The 17,275-nt window shown below is 39.0% G+C and overlaps 1 protein-coding gene and 1 long non-coding RNA gene across 2 annotated transcripts; both read left to right on the top strand.

The window, feature by feature from the left end:
• The first annotated feature begins 5,671 nt into the window (after positions 1–5,671).
• LOC145421418 (uncharacterized) lies at positions 5,672–6,803 on the top strand. Its single transcript, XR_013902778.1, has 2 exons — positions 5,672–6,022; positions 6,100–6,803. It is a non-coding gene; the product is annotated as an uncharacterized LOC145421418 (long non-coding RNA).
• A 1,346-nt stretch (positions 6,804–8,149) lies between these two features.
• On the top strand, positions 8,150–14,879 carry LOC113009738 (sodium-coupled monocarboxylate transporter 1-like). Its single transcript, XM_026148230.2, has 17 exons — positions 8,150–8,675; positions 9,038–9,157; positions 9,332–9,397; positions 9,508–9,559; positions 9,652–9,719; positions 10,546–10,584; positions 11,013–11,128; positions 11,246–11,386; positions 11,712–11,841; positions 11,934–12,022; positions 12,149–12,258; positions 12,719–12,786; positions 12,932–13,018; positions 13,840–14,054; positions 14,180–14,277; positions 14,355–14,443; positions 14,526–14,879. Exons 1-17 carry the CDS (start codon positions 8,451–8,453, stop codon positions 14,628–14,630), a joined length of 1,818 nt encoding a protein of 605 aa, XP_026004015.1. The 5' UTR covers positions 8,150–8,450; the 3' UTR covers positions 14,631–14,879.
• Positions 14,880–17,275: the final 2,396 nt, after the last annotated feature.

The raw sequence follows: 17,275 nt of genomic DNA, 5'->3' as shown, positions 1-17,275 counted from the left end.
GCCAACAGTTAAAGCTTGGACCAAATTGTTTCATGAAATAACACCAGCTAGTCTATAACAGAATGGCCAAAAAAGAAGAGTCTGGTGTTGCAATGGTCCAAACTCCAGACATCAGCTCAATTAAAACACTGTGGCAGGATCTTAGCAGAGCTCTGCATGAACAAATACCTGCAAACCGAAGCAATACTGAAAAGAGAAGGAGCCAAGATTCCTCCACAGGAATGTGAGAGACTGAATAAGTCCTCAAGAAAACATTATTTCAAGTTATTGCTACTAAAGGTGGGTCTACAACCTACTGAAAGATGCAGTGTAAGATTTCATAGCCCTATGAGAACCCCCCTTTTCAGAATCCAACTGTATCTTTTAAATGGCTGTGAGACTGACACCAGCACTGATCCACACAGGTGTGCACGCAGTTGTGTACACAGGTGTTCACTGTTCACAGACACAAACTACATCTTTCTTGGCTGCCACCTCAAAGCACATTGTGCGCTGTCGGTCCTGGGTGCTGCAAGACATCATCCAATATTTAATATTTACTGTTATTTACACTTAGCTAGATTAATGCGATGGTGCTGTGTTTATTATGTTGCTCTCTTTTTGCTTGTTTTCTCTTGTTTTCTTTTTTTTCCTTGACAGGTGATCCGGGAGATTTTTTTTCTTTTTAAGTGCCCTTTCTCACTGTCCCTGTTCCCCTTTGTTTTTCTTTTCCTTCATCTTTCTTTGTCCCTTTCCTATCCCTCAGCCATGTTTGTCCCATGTGTAACAACTGAAAATAAAATAAAATAAATAATAACAACAAAGGTCGATCAAGTGGACCAATACGGCAAGACTATGTAAAGTAAGGTAAAGTAAATCCGTTGGGTATCTTTGTTGGCCATTAGGCATCAGTTCTAAGCGGCTAAAGAACCAAAACGGGACAGCCCTCCCCCTAATAAAAAAAAAGAAAAGAAAGAAAGAAAGAAAAAAAAATAAAAAATAAAAAAGAGATACATTTCAAAACTCAAATATTACATTAAATAAGCTTCAGTCAGTTGACAGAAAGATAGCTGCTTTAAAAAAAAAGAAGTACACAACCTCTTTTACAAATTATGAATGTTACAATCTGGACACCTCCGTGTAAACACTGGGGTAACTCATCTGGTGAAACATTTTCTTTGAAATACCGTGATCCCTCGTTTATCGCGAAAGTTACGTTCTAAAAATAACCTGCGATAGGTGAAATCCACGTTTTAAGGCTGTAAAAACACCCACTACACCCTTTATACACTTTTCTCAGACAGGCATGAACATTTTCAAACTTTTCTCTCTTGTTTAAACACTCAAAGTTCAAACCTTCGTAGAAAAAGAAATCCCGTATTATGGGATTAAACCAAAGGCACCCGCAGGTGCCTTTCACAGTGCAAAATGTTGATGTGTTTGTCGGGGAGAAAACTTACAAACATACAGTACAGCGCTTCAGAGTTTTTTTTTTATGACACCGCACGAGGAGATTGATTGACAATGGTCTACAGCCAATCAGAGCGCAGAATACAATGCGCTGTTTAAAAAAAAAGCATGCAAAAGGTGAACCGCGTTATTTGCATGTAATTGTGGGAAAATTCCATGAGATTACATTATTTTTACGGTAACTCACCGTACTCATGGAAACAGCTGTAAAATACAGCAAATGTAACAATTGGTGATGTTACTGAGATTATATTCACACACAGGTGATGGCAGCTACATTGTAGCCACAGCCACCCTGGGGCGCACTGACAGAGGCGAGGCTGCCGGACACTGGCGCCACCGGGCCCTCTGACCACCACCAGTAGGCAACGGGTGAAGTGTCTTGCCCAAGGACACAACGACCGAGACTGCCCAAGCCGGGGCTCGAACCGGCAACCTTCCGATTACAAGGCGAACTCCCAGCTCTTGAGCCACGATCACAATTTTTAACAGCCACACTAAAATTTAATTCCTTGAACTGAATGGAACCTCATATATTAATAAATGTATTTGTTTATTCAAACAATGTGAAACATTATTAATACTATTAATTAATAGTATACTTGTAAGGTTAGTATTGTGATAGAGTCGAGTATATTTTAACTATACTCTTGTAGACATTATGACATTATGCTAGTGTAACGTGAGGGTTCACTAGATGGTTTGGAATCTCTCTGAATAATTAGGAACAGCAAGACGGAGACGGATAACTTTTTAGCAGCCTCTTTACTTTTAGCACACGGCAACAACAACCCACACTTCCTGTGTGCCGCCCTCATGAATACTTCACTGGCCTCTCAGAAGCCAGGAAATCTTACTCAGATCAAAACAGGGAAAACAACCAGGTAGCTATAACACATAGGGGAGACCGGGGATAGTTGTAACGTGGGTCAGTTGTAACACTTCCAATTTCTCCAATCAGGGCTAAGTTTCAAATGATGTGACTCATCCTGTACATGCCCAACTCAGTTCTGCTATCACATGTGAAAAATCAGCACATTTTGTCAAACACAGACAATTTAACATGAAAAAAAAGTAATTTGTATGCCAAAAAGTAAGTTTTTCTACTTTATTTCAATGTTTAATAGCATTATCTGCTTTGCAGTTAAACTCATCAAACCTAAATTATGTTATTTGTATGTCTATGGGGATATATTCTGTGTAGGTCTTTAGTGCTAATGTTTTAGCCGTTGGCTGTAATGTTAGCTAGTTCATGGCTATAGGAGTCTGGGTCAGTTGTAACAGCAACAGTCTGGGTTAGTTGTAACAATAATGCAGATGTTACAACTTACCACACTATTACTTAAACTTATATTAAACAAGTTTGCGAACGACATCAGCAGAGAGAGGTTCACTGGTCGCTTTTGTATATGCGGTTAATGCCATTGGCAACACAATTCCTCCACTGTTTGTGTTCCCACACATACATTATGCAGACCACTGTGTCAGAGATGGACCAGTAGGAAGTACTGGTAGTGGAAATAAATCAGGATGGGTGCAAGAAACAGATTTCCTCATCTTTCTGAAGCACTTTGCAAACCACACCAAGGTAAGCCATGAAAAAAAGTAATGGAATTGCGATGCTGGTGAACAACTAAATTTTTTCAGCTTCATTGTTATGTTCAAAATTGGTGCAAGAGTTGTAGGTTATAATGCCCACTGAGCCAATGAGGCCAAACTCAAGGAAGACCAACCAAAATTAATGAAATATTTAGTTGCAGAAAATTCCATAATTTGTCTTTTTTGGGGGGTTGGAATATGTTCAAAAGCTGGATTTCTGCATTCTGTCACACACACACACACACACACACACACACACACACACACACATACACACACACACACACACACACAGAGCTACATAAATGGATGTAAGTGCATTCATGTGTTGAATACACAAAGATTACATGTTAATGTTTTGTTAGTACCCTTATTTCATTGTGTTACATTTCACCCCAGGATATGTTACAACTAACCCAGACTATGGGGTTAATTGTAACATTTCACTCTTTGTGTTTGAGGCCATACCATGCAATGGGTAATTGTGCTGCAGAGAAAATAGCTGCACTATTTAATAGCCGAGACATGTAAATACTTTGCATTACATTTTGAATCCACTACCTTAAAAGAGCTCCAATTTACAGACAGAAATGTCAAAAATGTTACAACTATCCCCGGTCTCCCCTACTTATTACTGGTTTGAACATGCATGTCTAAACATTCAAACATGTAAACATGTAGATATCAAAACACGTAACCACCAAATAGCTACATAACTAGCTTTATAACCTTTGTAAACACCTCTTTGTATATCAAATTAGATTTAAATTTACTTCTACACTTTACACTAGTACAATATGGTGAACAAAAAGTACATCTAAAAGTTAATTTCAAGAATACTGTTATGTACTAAAACGGGAGCCAATATAGTCCCAAGAAGCATTATTAGAATACGTACTAGGTAAGGTATACTTGGGGAATATGATTGAAGTATACTTATTTTTTGTATGGCCAGCAACAAAAACTAATGGCTACATTTAGAGTAATGTTTAAAAATGGCTTCATTTAGCAGGGTGTTCCTTTTTTTCTCTTCTTATTCTTTCTTATACTGGATCTTCATTTGTTTTGTATAAGGTGGTACTTTTTAAGACTCAAATAAAGCTGCAAAGCAGGAGAACAACATGGCCATCAACTATTCTGTGCTACAGATCCAGTTCGCTGCAGCACAGAGTAATGATGAGACCGTTAACATGTGCAACTTAGAAGTAGTCAGAGGTAACTGGATGTTCAATCAGGTTAAATGCAAGGTTGATTGGATTATATCTGAAGATCATATGCTATTCGTGATAACTCTGCTAGACTCCAAATTGCTCATCCATGCGGGAGTATCTCAAAATTAAATGAAACCACTTAACACTTTTTCCCTAAAACGGACTGGCATGGGACACATTAAAGTTTGATCGGAACCTGCTAATCAGTCTGAAGGTAAGTGTTTTTTCACTTATTCGAGAGAAGTCCGAAATGCGTTCTTATTACTGTTTGTTTTGACTTTTAAGCTACCCTACCAGGATATTTTCATTCAAATGCTAAGTCAAAATGTCAATATCTATGAATGTGGAGACTCAAAAGACTAGTTTGGTAATAGTTGCCGATGGATTTATGAGACTTGATAGAAACTTGGACGTTTCCAGCAGGTGAATCGGTGAACTAGGTTGCGCCCAAATGCTTAAAGCTGTTAGCTGGTCAGTGTTTTCAGGTGTGCTTGTACTACCTGTATGGTGCGGAGTGCTGACTAAGTCATGTTAAACCCATTAAAGCGTCGAGCTCAAATATCTTTTCATTTTTCTGCACTGTTCTCTTGTCGGCACACATTTTCTGTTTATTGAAGCCTTTTGTGAATAATTTTGATCATGTAAAAACTGGGAATTGGTCCCTATTGACAATACTCTTATTTTTTGCATTGCATATGTCACTTAGGAAAGGTAATTGGTCACTGAACTTTTTGCAACTATGTGTATTTCTAAATTTTGTGGCTTCAGTGCACGCAAATTTATATTGTTCAGTTTGCATGTTAAAAGCCTGCCAAGCACCCCAAGGCTGATTATGCTTGGTAAGAAGTCATTCATGAAATAGAGCTGATTAGACCATATTAAAATTTCTGTTTGGCACAGGAGCTTTTCGTGGACACAGGTATCCAGCCTCTGTTTTGTTAGCTCAAATTTCTGTAATTTCCTTTATAAACCAAGGTTGTTGGACATGTGTCTCAGTGAATCCAGCAAAGTAACAATATCAAATTTCACATTACATATTACTGATCAACATAGTAGTCTAGCTACACCAACAGCAGAAATACTGAAGTCAATACTGTAAAGTTTAACAGCAGCACAAACTATAACTCCAAAATAACCATACAGTTGATTCATCTCCGGTAATTTAACTGGGCTGACTCTTTGTTAGGTGTGTTTAATGTGCAAAATAATTCCCAATTATGTACAATTATAATATGTTAAAATGGACTTATGTACATAAGGCCATTAATAATTAACTGTACATAGCTATTTGCTTTATGACTATTTAGACAGTGTGAAGAAGTGAAGTATTGAAATTATTTTATGTTGCATAATGACAACATGTTGCCCCTGTACATTTAAGGACAAAGTTCAATGACCGCCACCTGCTGGATGGTGAGTGCAGAGGGCCGTGTAATTGTTGAGCTGGACAAAGAGAACATCTTTGCTGATGCAATGTCAGTCTTCTTTGGTTCATTCTATGTATTGAACCTGGAATACCAGGAGTCAGCGTGTGCAAGGTTTTTTGTAAGGATAAACCCTGATGAAGCGCCTTGAGGCGACTTTTGTTGTGATTTGGCGCTATATAAATAAAATTGAATTGAACTGAATTGAAGAGGGAACAAAATGTACCTCCAAGGTTGGGACAAGCAGAAGGACTGAAGCGAAAGGTTGTTCACATTAACCCTCATGTCACAACTTTCCTCCAGCGGCTTACTGAATTTAAGTGGAGAACTTCAAATTAGGTAACTGTTTTTGCCATTTTTAGTGAATTTCTTGTATAATTTAAGTGTCCAATGTGTTGTTACCCGTGTCTCCACAGATGATCCATGGCCCATGCTTTCTGGACATTTACACAAGACGAACAACAATGAAGACAAGCGCTCTTGCCATCTTGCAAGACGCTGTCTCTGTCCAATAGGTTTTTTTGAGTGCGACAGTTTTGATTTTTTTCCCTTCTTTTACCCGTTTGTTAAAAATTATTTCAGCTACTTACACTTTAATTGTCACATGTATTGGCTCACCCTACAAATCAATGAACTCAGTCCACAAAGCAAGATCAGGGTTCAGTGCAGGACAGTCAAGTTACTTCACACCACACACCCTTATCCATGTCCTTGTGGACCCTGTTTTGTGCATTGATTTGGTGGTGTGAGCCAGTATTTTGGACAAAAGGCAGAAGTGTGGGGCTTGATATTATATTCATTACAATTCAGTTTATTTGTATGGTGCCAACAAAATGAATGCCAAGGCACTTCACATTGTAGGTTTAAGACCCTACAAAATATAACTAAGAAAACCCAACACTTGAGCATATGTTGTCTGCCATGATATGGATATGACATAATATCGTTATTGTTTGTACAACCATCTGAGGAAATAATGTATTACATGGTTTAGTAAAAACAAGTGCTTCCTCAATGAAAATATGTTTTCAGTTCTTTTCAGTTTTTGATTTTGGAAATGTGTATTTCAGCAGGGAAAAATCAGAATTGAAATAAAGTGGTGCAAAGCACATGAATTATATTTTGTGTGTGTCTATCTATCTATCTATCTATCTATCTATCTATCTATCTATCTATCTATCTATCTATCTATCTATCTATCTATCTATCTATCCATCCATCCATCCATCCATCCATCCATCCATTTTTTTGGAATCCTCCAGTCTCTTACAGTATGTTACTGTTAACTGAAATTACGGTAAATTACGACCTGTTAAACAGTAAATGACCGCCTGTTGGGACACGGTATCCTCTAGCAGAGATGAATATTTTTGGTACTGATGCGTGATAACGGTAAGTTACTGGTTAATATATTGCAGTTTATTACCTTGCAGCGGGCTTACAGTGACAAACCGTGAATAAACGGTAGTATACCAATGTCTTAATCACAGTATGATGTTACTTTGTTGACGTAATTTACGACATAACGACATAACAGTATCTCACTGGCGACAGTGACGCCGTGATGTCGTTATGTCGTAAAAAAGGCTACGGTGCGTTACCATAATTTGTCCAAGAGTATTATACCACACCAGCAAAAAACGGTATCATCCTGCAGAACGGAAAGCTACCGTAACACGGCGTCACGGTATGATGCTGGCAACAGTGACGCCAGTATGTTACCGTAAAGTGGCGATGAAAAGTCTAACAGTGTACTTTGTTACTTCCCACCTCTGGGCCACATAGTTTACTTAATGCAGCTTGTTTCCCAGCTGTTTCCATCACTTAAATGATAACTGATAAATAAACAATGATGATAATTGTCAAATGTTAAGTGCATGATTTGCAGACATTTTAATAACTTTTATTAAACTCAGCACAGTCTCATCCATCACCAACACAAATGATCAAGCCAAATGTCACACTGACTGACAGTCAATTGCTTTACATCCCTAGAGCACTGAGTACGTACCTGATCTGTTCACAGTACATGATGAACTCTGTCCTTTGAGCACTGGTATGTGACTGAGGCTAAAGCTGAATTAGTTAATAAATCTTCACGATTAAAATGTCAGTTGTTACACGATGTTGTTGCAGGTTGCGGTATCGGAGTGTTGTGTGTTTCTATAGCTGACCTGGTAGTGAGAACGGGTTGCAACTCCACAATATGTCTGTGACTTTTTCCTCCTGCCTTGATTTCATTACATATGTATGATCAGATAATTTGTCTGCAGCACTCCTATCATGGTTGAGGCCACATTCAAAACATTGAGCCAACTTAAATGTTGAGTCACTTGGGAAACATCTCCCCAAGTTAACAAGACTTGCTCTGGGAAAACTGTGAAACTTATTGAAATACAGTTAAAAGTCCAAAGTTTATGCTGCTCACTTTTCCTAAAGATATCACGTGGGGCAGAGTCTTAAACAAGTGTAATAAAGGCGCTTAGGAGGCCATAGCAGTGTGTCTTAAATGCAATAACTGATTATCAAACCTTCAAATATCACAGAGGGTTTTATGTGTTTCTGTTCTAACTCTAACTTCTAAACTTTTTTCATTAACTTTGAGTGTCAAGTTAACCTGAAAGGACACGTGCGCGCACCGTCTGGAATAATTTATCTTACAGTTCAATAGACTACCTGGAGGTGATGACACCGCCTTCCCAGTGATCTACAAAGCACTGCCTGATAAACGCTTTAGCTTTATTTCAGTTTTGCTCCGACTGATAAAATGTCCGGGGATGCTCACTTGCTCGTGGCAGCAGACTATGTGGTGTTTGCTGTCGTTCTGCTCCTGTCTGCTGCTGTTGGTTTTTATTACGCCTGGAGAAGCAGGAAACAAGGAACCTCCAGGGACTTTTTAACTGGGGGCCGAAAACTCAATGCCCTGGCTGTCTCCATGTCCCTCACTGCCAGCTACATGTCATCCGTCACTGTGCTCTCCAACCCAGCCGAGGTAACGTGTCGGGACTGTCCTGGATCTGCACTCAGCTTCCTCAGCGCACAAACATTTATTCAGAGTTTAAATTAGAATTTTATAAAATGCGTAAAACTGTGATTTCTGTGCATTAGAAGACGGCTGGAGTCAGCTAACCGAGCATTACTTTGAGTGCACCGCTTTCAATTTCAAACAAATCAAATAACGAATTTAAAGTTTTCGTGTTACTCACCAGAGTTCAGCACTGTTCATATGTTGCTCCAAAGCTCGTTCAGTATCAGCAGCATCAGCGTTTCAAATGATCTCCGGCAAAGTTTCACCAGCCAACCAGCTGTTTTGCTATTTTGTGTTTCCATAAATCTTTTTCAACCTGTCCGTAGGTGTATCGCTACGGAGCCATATTTGGCTATTTAAGTATTTCCTATGTAATAGCAGTGGTGTACACATCCGAAGTCTTTCTCCCAGTTTTCTACAGACTGGCCATCAACAGCACATATGAGGTAACTGCGGTTTTGTTTTCAACATTATTTTAGCTATATTTTAAACTGTTGGCTGGGCTACACCTGTCAGTAAGTGTACAAAGTACTAGCTTTGAATTGGAGGGAGTGAGGGGAACTAGAAGTTTCATGTATCACTATCAATATGCGTCTTTTCTCTGTCTGGTCTCTGCCAAGTATCTGGAGCTGCGTTTCAGCAGAGCCACTCGTCTCCTGGGAATGCTGATCTTCTTTTTTAACGCAGTAAGAAGCCAGTGGTTCAATCTTTGTAGTGCTTTGACTTCTGCACATAAAACTACGTTGGTATCAGCAGAGACATGTTGTTGCTGTGACTTTCTAACTTTTTGCCACAGTTGCTCTACACTGGACTTGTAATTTATGCTCCAGCTCTGGCTTTGAACCAAGGTATGTCAGCTCCAGTTCACAGCAGTTAAGTTCGTGAAGGGATCTTGAACAAGAGTGTTTCCCCTGTTAATGAATTTCCCTTCTTTTTGCAGTGACTGGTATGAACCTGTGGGGTGGGATTATTTCGACAGCCACTGTTTGTACTTTGTATTGTGCACTGGTTAGTAAAACATTTATTACATACGACACACACACTGCAGTGCATCACATTGTCAGTCGAACCTCATCGAGCATCACTAAGCCAGGAACCTTAAGAGACCCCCACTTTCACATTCAGCAGAGATTAAATGAGAATATTTACATTTTCCTAAAATTCACGAGGTCCCCTTCCCATTTACCCTTTAAAACAAAATATCTCTCATTTAACATCACCTCTGATTTCTTGACTTTTTCATTTGGATGATTTAATTCAAATGATTTGTTTTGTTTCATGAAAAATATGTGCCCATTTTTAAAATTTGATGTTTTCACCTGCAATCACTAAGGGTCAAAAGTTGAAACCGTGATTGCATAATGTGTTGCGTCACCTGGTTTTTTTTTTTCTAAAAGTCTGCAAACATTTGAAAGCTTAGAAACCAGTTGTTGTAGTTTACAGAGCACAGTGTTTTCTCATTCATGGGTAATCTAGGACTTCAGCTTTTCAACAGTCTCCACAAAAAATGTGACTCTTCAGACAGGACAAATTTTCACTTTGCTCCACTGCAGATTAAACAGAGGTATACAGCTGCCTGTGGATGCATTAGTTGTTATTAATCTCTGGCACTTTTCCTTCGCCTGTCCATTGTCCTGTCCCCCCCTTATTAATGTACTTGTTACTGAAAAAAGTAACGTCGTTAGTGACGCCGTTATTCCCATCACTTGTGCTTTCTGAAAATGTTCTACTACAGAATACGGTCACATATTTCCACGTTATGCATTCTGTTCATAAATACAGCTTCCTAACCTTTTTGACAGAGATTTTTCTTGTTTTGTGGCGTTTGTTACAGGGTGGCCTGAAAGCTGTGGTGTGGACAGATGTTGTTCAGGTAGGGTTCTGGATCAAATAAAACGAAAAAAAAATACACAAATGCCTCCAAATAGTTGTGGTAGATGGCTGCCCCTTCCTGACGTTCACGTTTCTTCCTGTTAAAAGGGAGTTTTTTGGTTCACACTGCCATTTGATTGCTGGCGTTTTCTCTGGATTGTAGGGTCTTTATCTTACAATATAATGTCCTTTTGTTATGATTTGGAACCATATAAATATATTCCATATTCTATGTAAGTAAAACTGAATTAAATTGCAATCAGGTTTCAGTCTAATTTTATCGACACCACAACCACGTTTGAGTCATGTCTTGATTCTTTGCAGTATTCATGTAAATTAGCAAGAATTTGATAACTGGGACCAAAATCTGTCAACATAGTTACAGAATACAGATCTGCCAACCAAACAAATCTCTGATTTTTCTTCCAGATTGGAATAATGTTTGCAGGCTACATGTCTGTTATAATCAAATGTGTGATCTTAAAAGGAGGAATCTCCACTATCTTGTCAGATGCCCAAGAAGGAGGAAGAATTAACTTTGTGGAGTGAGTATGTGTGTGTGTGTGTGTGTGTGTGTGTGTGTGTGTGTGTGTGTGTGTGTGTGTGTGTGTGTGTGTGTGTGTGTGTTATACTAAAATCATGCTTTCATTTTGTAATCCCAGCTTTGACATAAACCCTCTGAGAAGACACACTTTTTGGACACTAGTCATCGGAGGGACATTTGGTTGGAGTGCAGTTTATGGGACCTACCAACCTCAAGTTCAGAGATACAACTCCTGCAAGAGCATTAAACATGCCAGATTGTGAGTGATTCAAAGGAATGTATTCCTTCCTTCCTGTTTAGCTTGCAAAACCAATAATTAAAATAATAATAATTAAAAAAAAACACCAATAAACAACGATATATGACACGTCTATTTCCACATCTATGTAAATTCTGATTCAGCCAAAGGCACAACATTGGTGGGGTTTGCTGGCAAATGACACGTTCTTATCATAAACTCGGAAAAGATAGCTATGATAAATGATGACATCATCAGCATACAGTGATAAGAAATATAATCTCGTTTGCTATGCTACACTGATTTTTGTTTGCATACGTCACTTTTTCGTGTTGTGTTTTTTCAGAGCTCTCTTCATCAACGTGTTAGGCCTAGTTTGCACCCTGACATCGTCAGTGATTTCAGGGCTGTGTCTTTATTCGTTCTATAAGAACTGTGACCCATGGAAAGCTGGACAAGTTTCATCACCTGATCAGGTCCATACACATAAACAAAGAAACCACAGGATGTTTGTTTTTATTCAAGTTATTTTATGATCTTAAAATAAAAATCTTTTTTTCCTTTACAGCTGTTGCCTTATTTGGTGATGGATATCTTGGCAGATCACCAAGGTCTTCCAGGACTATTTTTTGCTGCAGTCTATAGTGCCTCTCTGAGGTTCATACAACATAATTTGATATATTTTTATTCATGTTGCATGTAACATTTAAAGCTGTGCCACATTTGAAGTGTCAGTTATGTCCATTAGTCCAGAGTAAACATGGTTCATTTCTTCATGTTCAGCACAGTTTCTACTTCAATCAACGCAATGGCTGCAGTGACCACGGAGGACCTGATCAAACCACGCATTAAACTATCTGAGAAAAAGCTTCTCTTGATCTCCAAAGGGCTGAGTAAATAACAAGTTTCCTGTTGTTTGTTTATGATATACAGTGGGGCAAAAGAGTATTTAGTCAGCCACCAATTGTGCAAGAGAGGCCTGTAATTTTCATCATAGGTATATCTCAACTATGAGAGACAAAATGAGAAAACCTTGTGAAGATTTACAGAAAACGTTTGACCTCTGTCATTGCCAACAAATGGTATATAACAAAGTATTGAGATGAACTTTTGTTGTTGACCAAATACTTATTTTCCACCATAATTTGCAAATAAATTCTTTAAAAATCTATGATGAAAATTACAGTCCTCTCATGTTTTTAAGTGGGAGAACTTGCAAAATTGGTGGCTGACTAAATGCTTTTTTTTGCCCCAGTGTAAGCTGCATGTTATGTTAGATTAAACTAATCTCTGTTTTGTGGATGTGGCTGGTAGTCGATAAAAATGTCATTTTGTGATGTGATGTTTTTGCAGGTGTGTTTTTTGGAATTGTCTGCGTTGCTATGGCTGGACTGGCATCACTCATGGGACATATGATGCAGGTAGAGGGATCTGTTAATGCAGAGCTGTCAGTGTTTTCAGGCAAACACATTCAGGAACGTTGTTGTTGTTTATTAGAAAGCACCTCACCTCAGTAAATTCAACCATTTTTAAAGTGTTTTTTGAGCTGCAGGTCTCTTCAAACAGGCAGTGTCCATCATTGGTGGGGTCACTGGGGGTCCTTTACTCGGTCTGTTCAGTTTGGGTGTCCTCTGTCCATTTGTCAACTCCAAAGTAAGTCCATTCTCATTTTGGTATTTTCATTTGAAAATTTCTACCTCCAGGGATCTCAAAATCTGGCCAAAATCAGCCCTTGGTAGCATGAAAGAATCGACATTTGTATCATTGTTTCAACTGTATTGCATCAACCTGTCATCGTATAACATAGTGCAGGGAGCATTTTTTTCTTATACGGTATTTACAGTATAAAAAGCCACCCTTATTAATGTTCAATGTTTAAAAAATGTTAACGGCATGAAAAAAAAAAACAATTACCAAATACCTTTAAAAACCAACTATAATCTTTATATTTTTTTATTTATTTATTTTTGTTTGTTTGTTTTTACTGCATAGCTGTAAAACCCCATCAATTGACCCTGTTCAGTGGAACCAACTCGCAGGATTTTATAATTTGTTGAGATTGAGCTTTTTGAGCTTATTGTTAAGATTGGATCAGGTGCTGAGCCGTCTCTTGGTTGCGCGGCGTTGATGGGGGCTTGCTGGTTGAGCATTTCCACTTCCACTCTCTGTGGTTACACACCACTTTGTAACAAATCATTAGTTATTATTCATCATCTAGTTATAATCCATCTCTCTGGATTGTAGGGCCTTTACCTTACAATATAAAGTGCCTCCAACCAAGTTTTTGTTGTGATTTGGAACTGTATAAATGAACTCAGAAATCATCCGTTTTCGCTTACATAGTTCTGCTGTCAAACTGAAAATAATATTGAAAAATGAGCCTGAGCGTTGAGTGACACTCGACTCTGACAAACATTTTTGACTGTTGGTCTATGTAATATATATTTCATGAAGCTCCTTATATTTGTCCACAGGGAGGCCTATGGGGCCTCGTGGCAGGTTTGGCTGTAGCTGTGTCTGTGACCATTGGAGAATTGATATCCCCTTCGCCTCCTGAGATGACCCGACCTCTCTCGCTGAGCACTGAGGGTTGTAAATTTACTTCTGGTGGCAGTCTCAATTGGACTACCCCACTGCCAACAGAACCAAGTCTTTTTACCACAACCCCAGGACAGAATACTGATGACATGTAAGTGTGGTTCAGTCTGTGTTAGATCAATTAATATAATATTGCCTGGTGAGATGGGATGACCGAGCTTTCCTATAATATAAATAAAGGGCATATGAGAAAAAACTAATTTCTCTCACCACCAGACATGCGGTTCAGTGGCACTCTCCATCCTACCTTTACTTCTGTGTCATTGGAGGTTTAACAGCTATTATTGTTGGAATAATCATCAGTCTCTTGACAGGTAAGAAAAAAAGAAAAGATTTTGCCATTGGAACTGTGATATCATTTTCTTATTGTTTCTTCCACTTATCATTTCAGGGGGATTGAGGGAGACGGTGGACCCAAGACTTATGCTAATGAAAGAAGACACTCTTTCTTATCACCTGTTCAAACGTGTCAAAGATGGGGTACGTGCTGAAGAGCAAAGGTATCAAAAGCAACAGACTGAAGACAGGCGCTCAATTCTGCCTTGTACTTTTCCTTCCTTAGGTCATGGGAGGAACAGACAATGTTGGTCAGCCAAACAAGGAGGATGGAATCAATAAACCTGCACATGGGAAAATTGACAACGATATCCGTGTCTCATCTTTTTAACGACCGATACAGCTGAAGACAGAGCTGCTGCAATGCTCAAATCCAGGATTGTAATCACCTTACTTCATAAGAAATGAGACCAAAGGAACTGAGTTGTCAGCGAGACAATCGTGCTTTTATTTTTCCAGTGATTCAGCAAAAAGTAGAAAGCACTTCTCTCAAATATCTACTTGTGTACAATGATGATTTCTGTCTGTATTGTTTAGATTAACACGTTATTAATAAAAAGCCACATGATAAACATTTCAATTCAATTCAATTTTATTTATACAGCGCCAAATCACAGCAACAGTCACCTCAAGGTGCTTTATATTGTAAGGTAGACCCTACAATAATACATACAGAGAAAAACCCAACAGTCATATGACCCCCTATGAGCAAGCGCTTTGGCAACAGTGGGAAGGAAAAACTCCCTTTTAACAGGAAGAAACCTCCAGCAGAACCAGGCTCAGGGAGGGGCGGGGCCATCTGCTGCGACCGGTTGGGGTGAGAGAAGGAAGACAGGATGAAAGACATGCTGTGGAAGGAATAGTCGAAATAGTTCAAACATAAGTGTTCCTCTCTTTCTGGAATGTTTGAATTTCTCTGACCAGGAGGGCAACGCAGACTTGTCTGAAACATCCACAGGATACAATCCACACAAACAGGCAATGAATACATTCAAGGTAGTTTTGATGCTATTTATTATGAGTCATAAAGTTTTTTTAGCTTCGGTTTAATTAACTCAAATGTCACAAGACGACGTGACCATTGTCCTTCAGAAACACAGCAGCTCCGCATTTTGCAAAAAGTGAAACATAGCACTTCAACACAACCACCTCATGACAATTGTCAAGCCCAGTGGTCATGATTTGGGCTCGTTTTCCAGCTACAGGACCCGGGCACCTTGCATTCAGAGTCACAATGAACTCCTCTGTATACCAAAGCATTTTAGAGTAAGATATGAAACCTTCTGTGTGCCCGGCAGTTAAAGCTTGGACCAAATTGGATCATGAAATAACACCAGCTAATCTATAACAGAATGGCCTAAAAAGAAGAGACAGGTGTTGCAATGGTCCAGTCAAGGTCTAGACATCAGCTCAATTAAAACACTGCAGCAGGATCTTAGCAGAGCGCTGCATGAACAAATACCTGCAAACCTCAATAAACCGAAGCAACACTGAAAAGAGAAGGAGCCAAGATTCCTCCACAGGAATGTGAGAGACTGAATAAGTCCTCAAGAAAACATTATTTCAAGCTATTGGTGCTAAAGGTGGGTCTACAACCCATTGAATCATGCCAAGTACTGTGTCATAGGATTTCATAGTCTCATGAAAACTTCCTTTTTCAGAATCCATGCAGACTGACACTAGATCTGCAAGGTTTAGGTTGATTGCAATAGCAGGAATAAGTAACACTAAGCTGTGTTTGTGGTTTATTATGACACGAGACACCACTCTAAGAAATCTGTAACATTTATGTTTGCCTTTTGTGTAACAGCACATGAATCCATTCCCATGTACACTTATTTCTCAAAAAATGTGAGCATGTATTTACAAATATATACACTGAAATACATTCTAAAACTCACGTATTACATTAAAGACAGCTGCTTTAAAAAAAAAAAAAAGTACACAACCTCTTGTACAAATGATCAATGTTACAATTTGGACACCTTGGTGTAAACACTGGGTAACTCATCTGGTGAAGCATTTGTTTTAAATACACTAAAATGTGACAATGGGACAAAGAATGCATAAAACATATTCTAGGCTTACAAACAGTATATGAAATTGAAAGAGTGGCCTTAGGTACAAAATATCAATGACAGTGATGATCGCTTTCCAACACCCAGAGATGAGGATTTTATTTCCCTTTCAGAGGCAACCTTAGTTGAGTTTAATAAAGGAGCAGCTGATGTAAATTCTGTTCTTTGTTTTGGACCCGGTAGGTGTTAAAAGGTGTTTGTGAATCCGAAATAACCGATTACCACACTGTAATCCAGGAAAACCACTTGGAGCTATCAGCGTGTGCCATTATTTTTCGGGTTCATAGTATCTTTTTTTCATGGCCCGATATTTTCGGAGGAAATACAGAGCTTCTAGCTCCTTAATGACATGATCCCCCCGGGCCACCAGCTGTTTGATCTTCTCCGGGTCGGTAACGTCTTTATGCTTCATGAATGCTGACTTCAGGCGCTGTTTGAAGTACGCTGCTCCCTGAGGGTATTCACGGCCGAGATACAGGAGCTTGTTTGGAGAGGAGAGACACATTTTTAAAGCTCTGCAGCATTGCACACCACCCAGCGTTGTTTCTCTTAACACCAGTTTACTTACATTTTTGTACAGCCTGATAACTTCAGTTTTTAAAGGGTTGGACATGGCCTTTCACACTTTTGAAACGAGAAGAGGAGAAAGGGAAGGTCAGGAGAGAGAGCACACAGAAACCATTACACAAAATTAAGTTTAGCTTAGCAGCTAGCTTACGAATTACCATGTAGAGCACCGCATTTATGCCAAGCGCAACAAATTGACATTTACACGTGTTATATTATGTACGCCAATGAAGAGAAAAATGTCTTTTCCTTGCGTCCTTACCTATGAATGCAAGGGACAACTCCGTAGTGCACGTTGTCGCACGTCGTTTCGTTCTGTCGCAAATAAAAA

This window comes from Astatotilapia calliptera, chromosome 17 (assembly GCF_964374335.1).
Source record: "Astatotilapia calliptera chromosome 17, fAstCal68.1, whole genome shotgun sequence".
In the NCBI taxonomy this organism is placed as follows: Eukaryota; Metazoa; Chordata; class Actinopteri; order Cichliformes; family Cichlidae; genus Astatotilapia; species Astatotilapia calliptera.
Note: the sequence above shows the minus strand (reverse complement) of the source record. Positions and strands in the feature narration are given on the sequence as shown.

Bases quoted from the DNA above. Each gene is read 5' to 3' on its own strand.
- LOC113009738 (XM_026148230.2), top strand. From the start codon at position 8,451: ATGTCCGGGGATGCTCACTTGCTCGTGGCAGCAGACTATGTGGTGTTT. The intron at 12,259-12,718 runs GTAAATAACAAG...ATGTTTTTGCAG, and splicing joins CTTGATCTCCAAAGGGCTGA to GTGTGTTTTTTGGAATTGTC. The intron at 14,055-14,179 runs GTAAGTGTGGTT...TCTCACCACCAG, and splicing joins GGACAGAATACTGATGACAT to ACATGCGGTTCAGTGGCACT.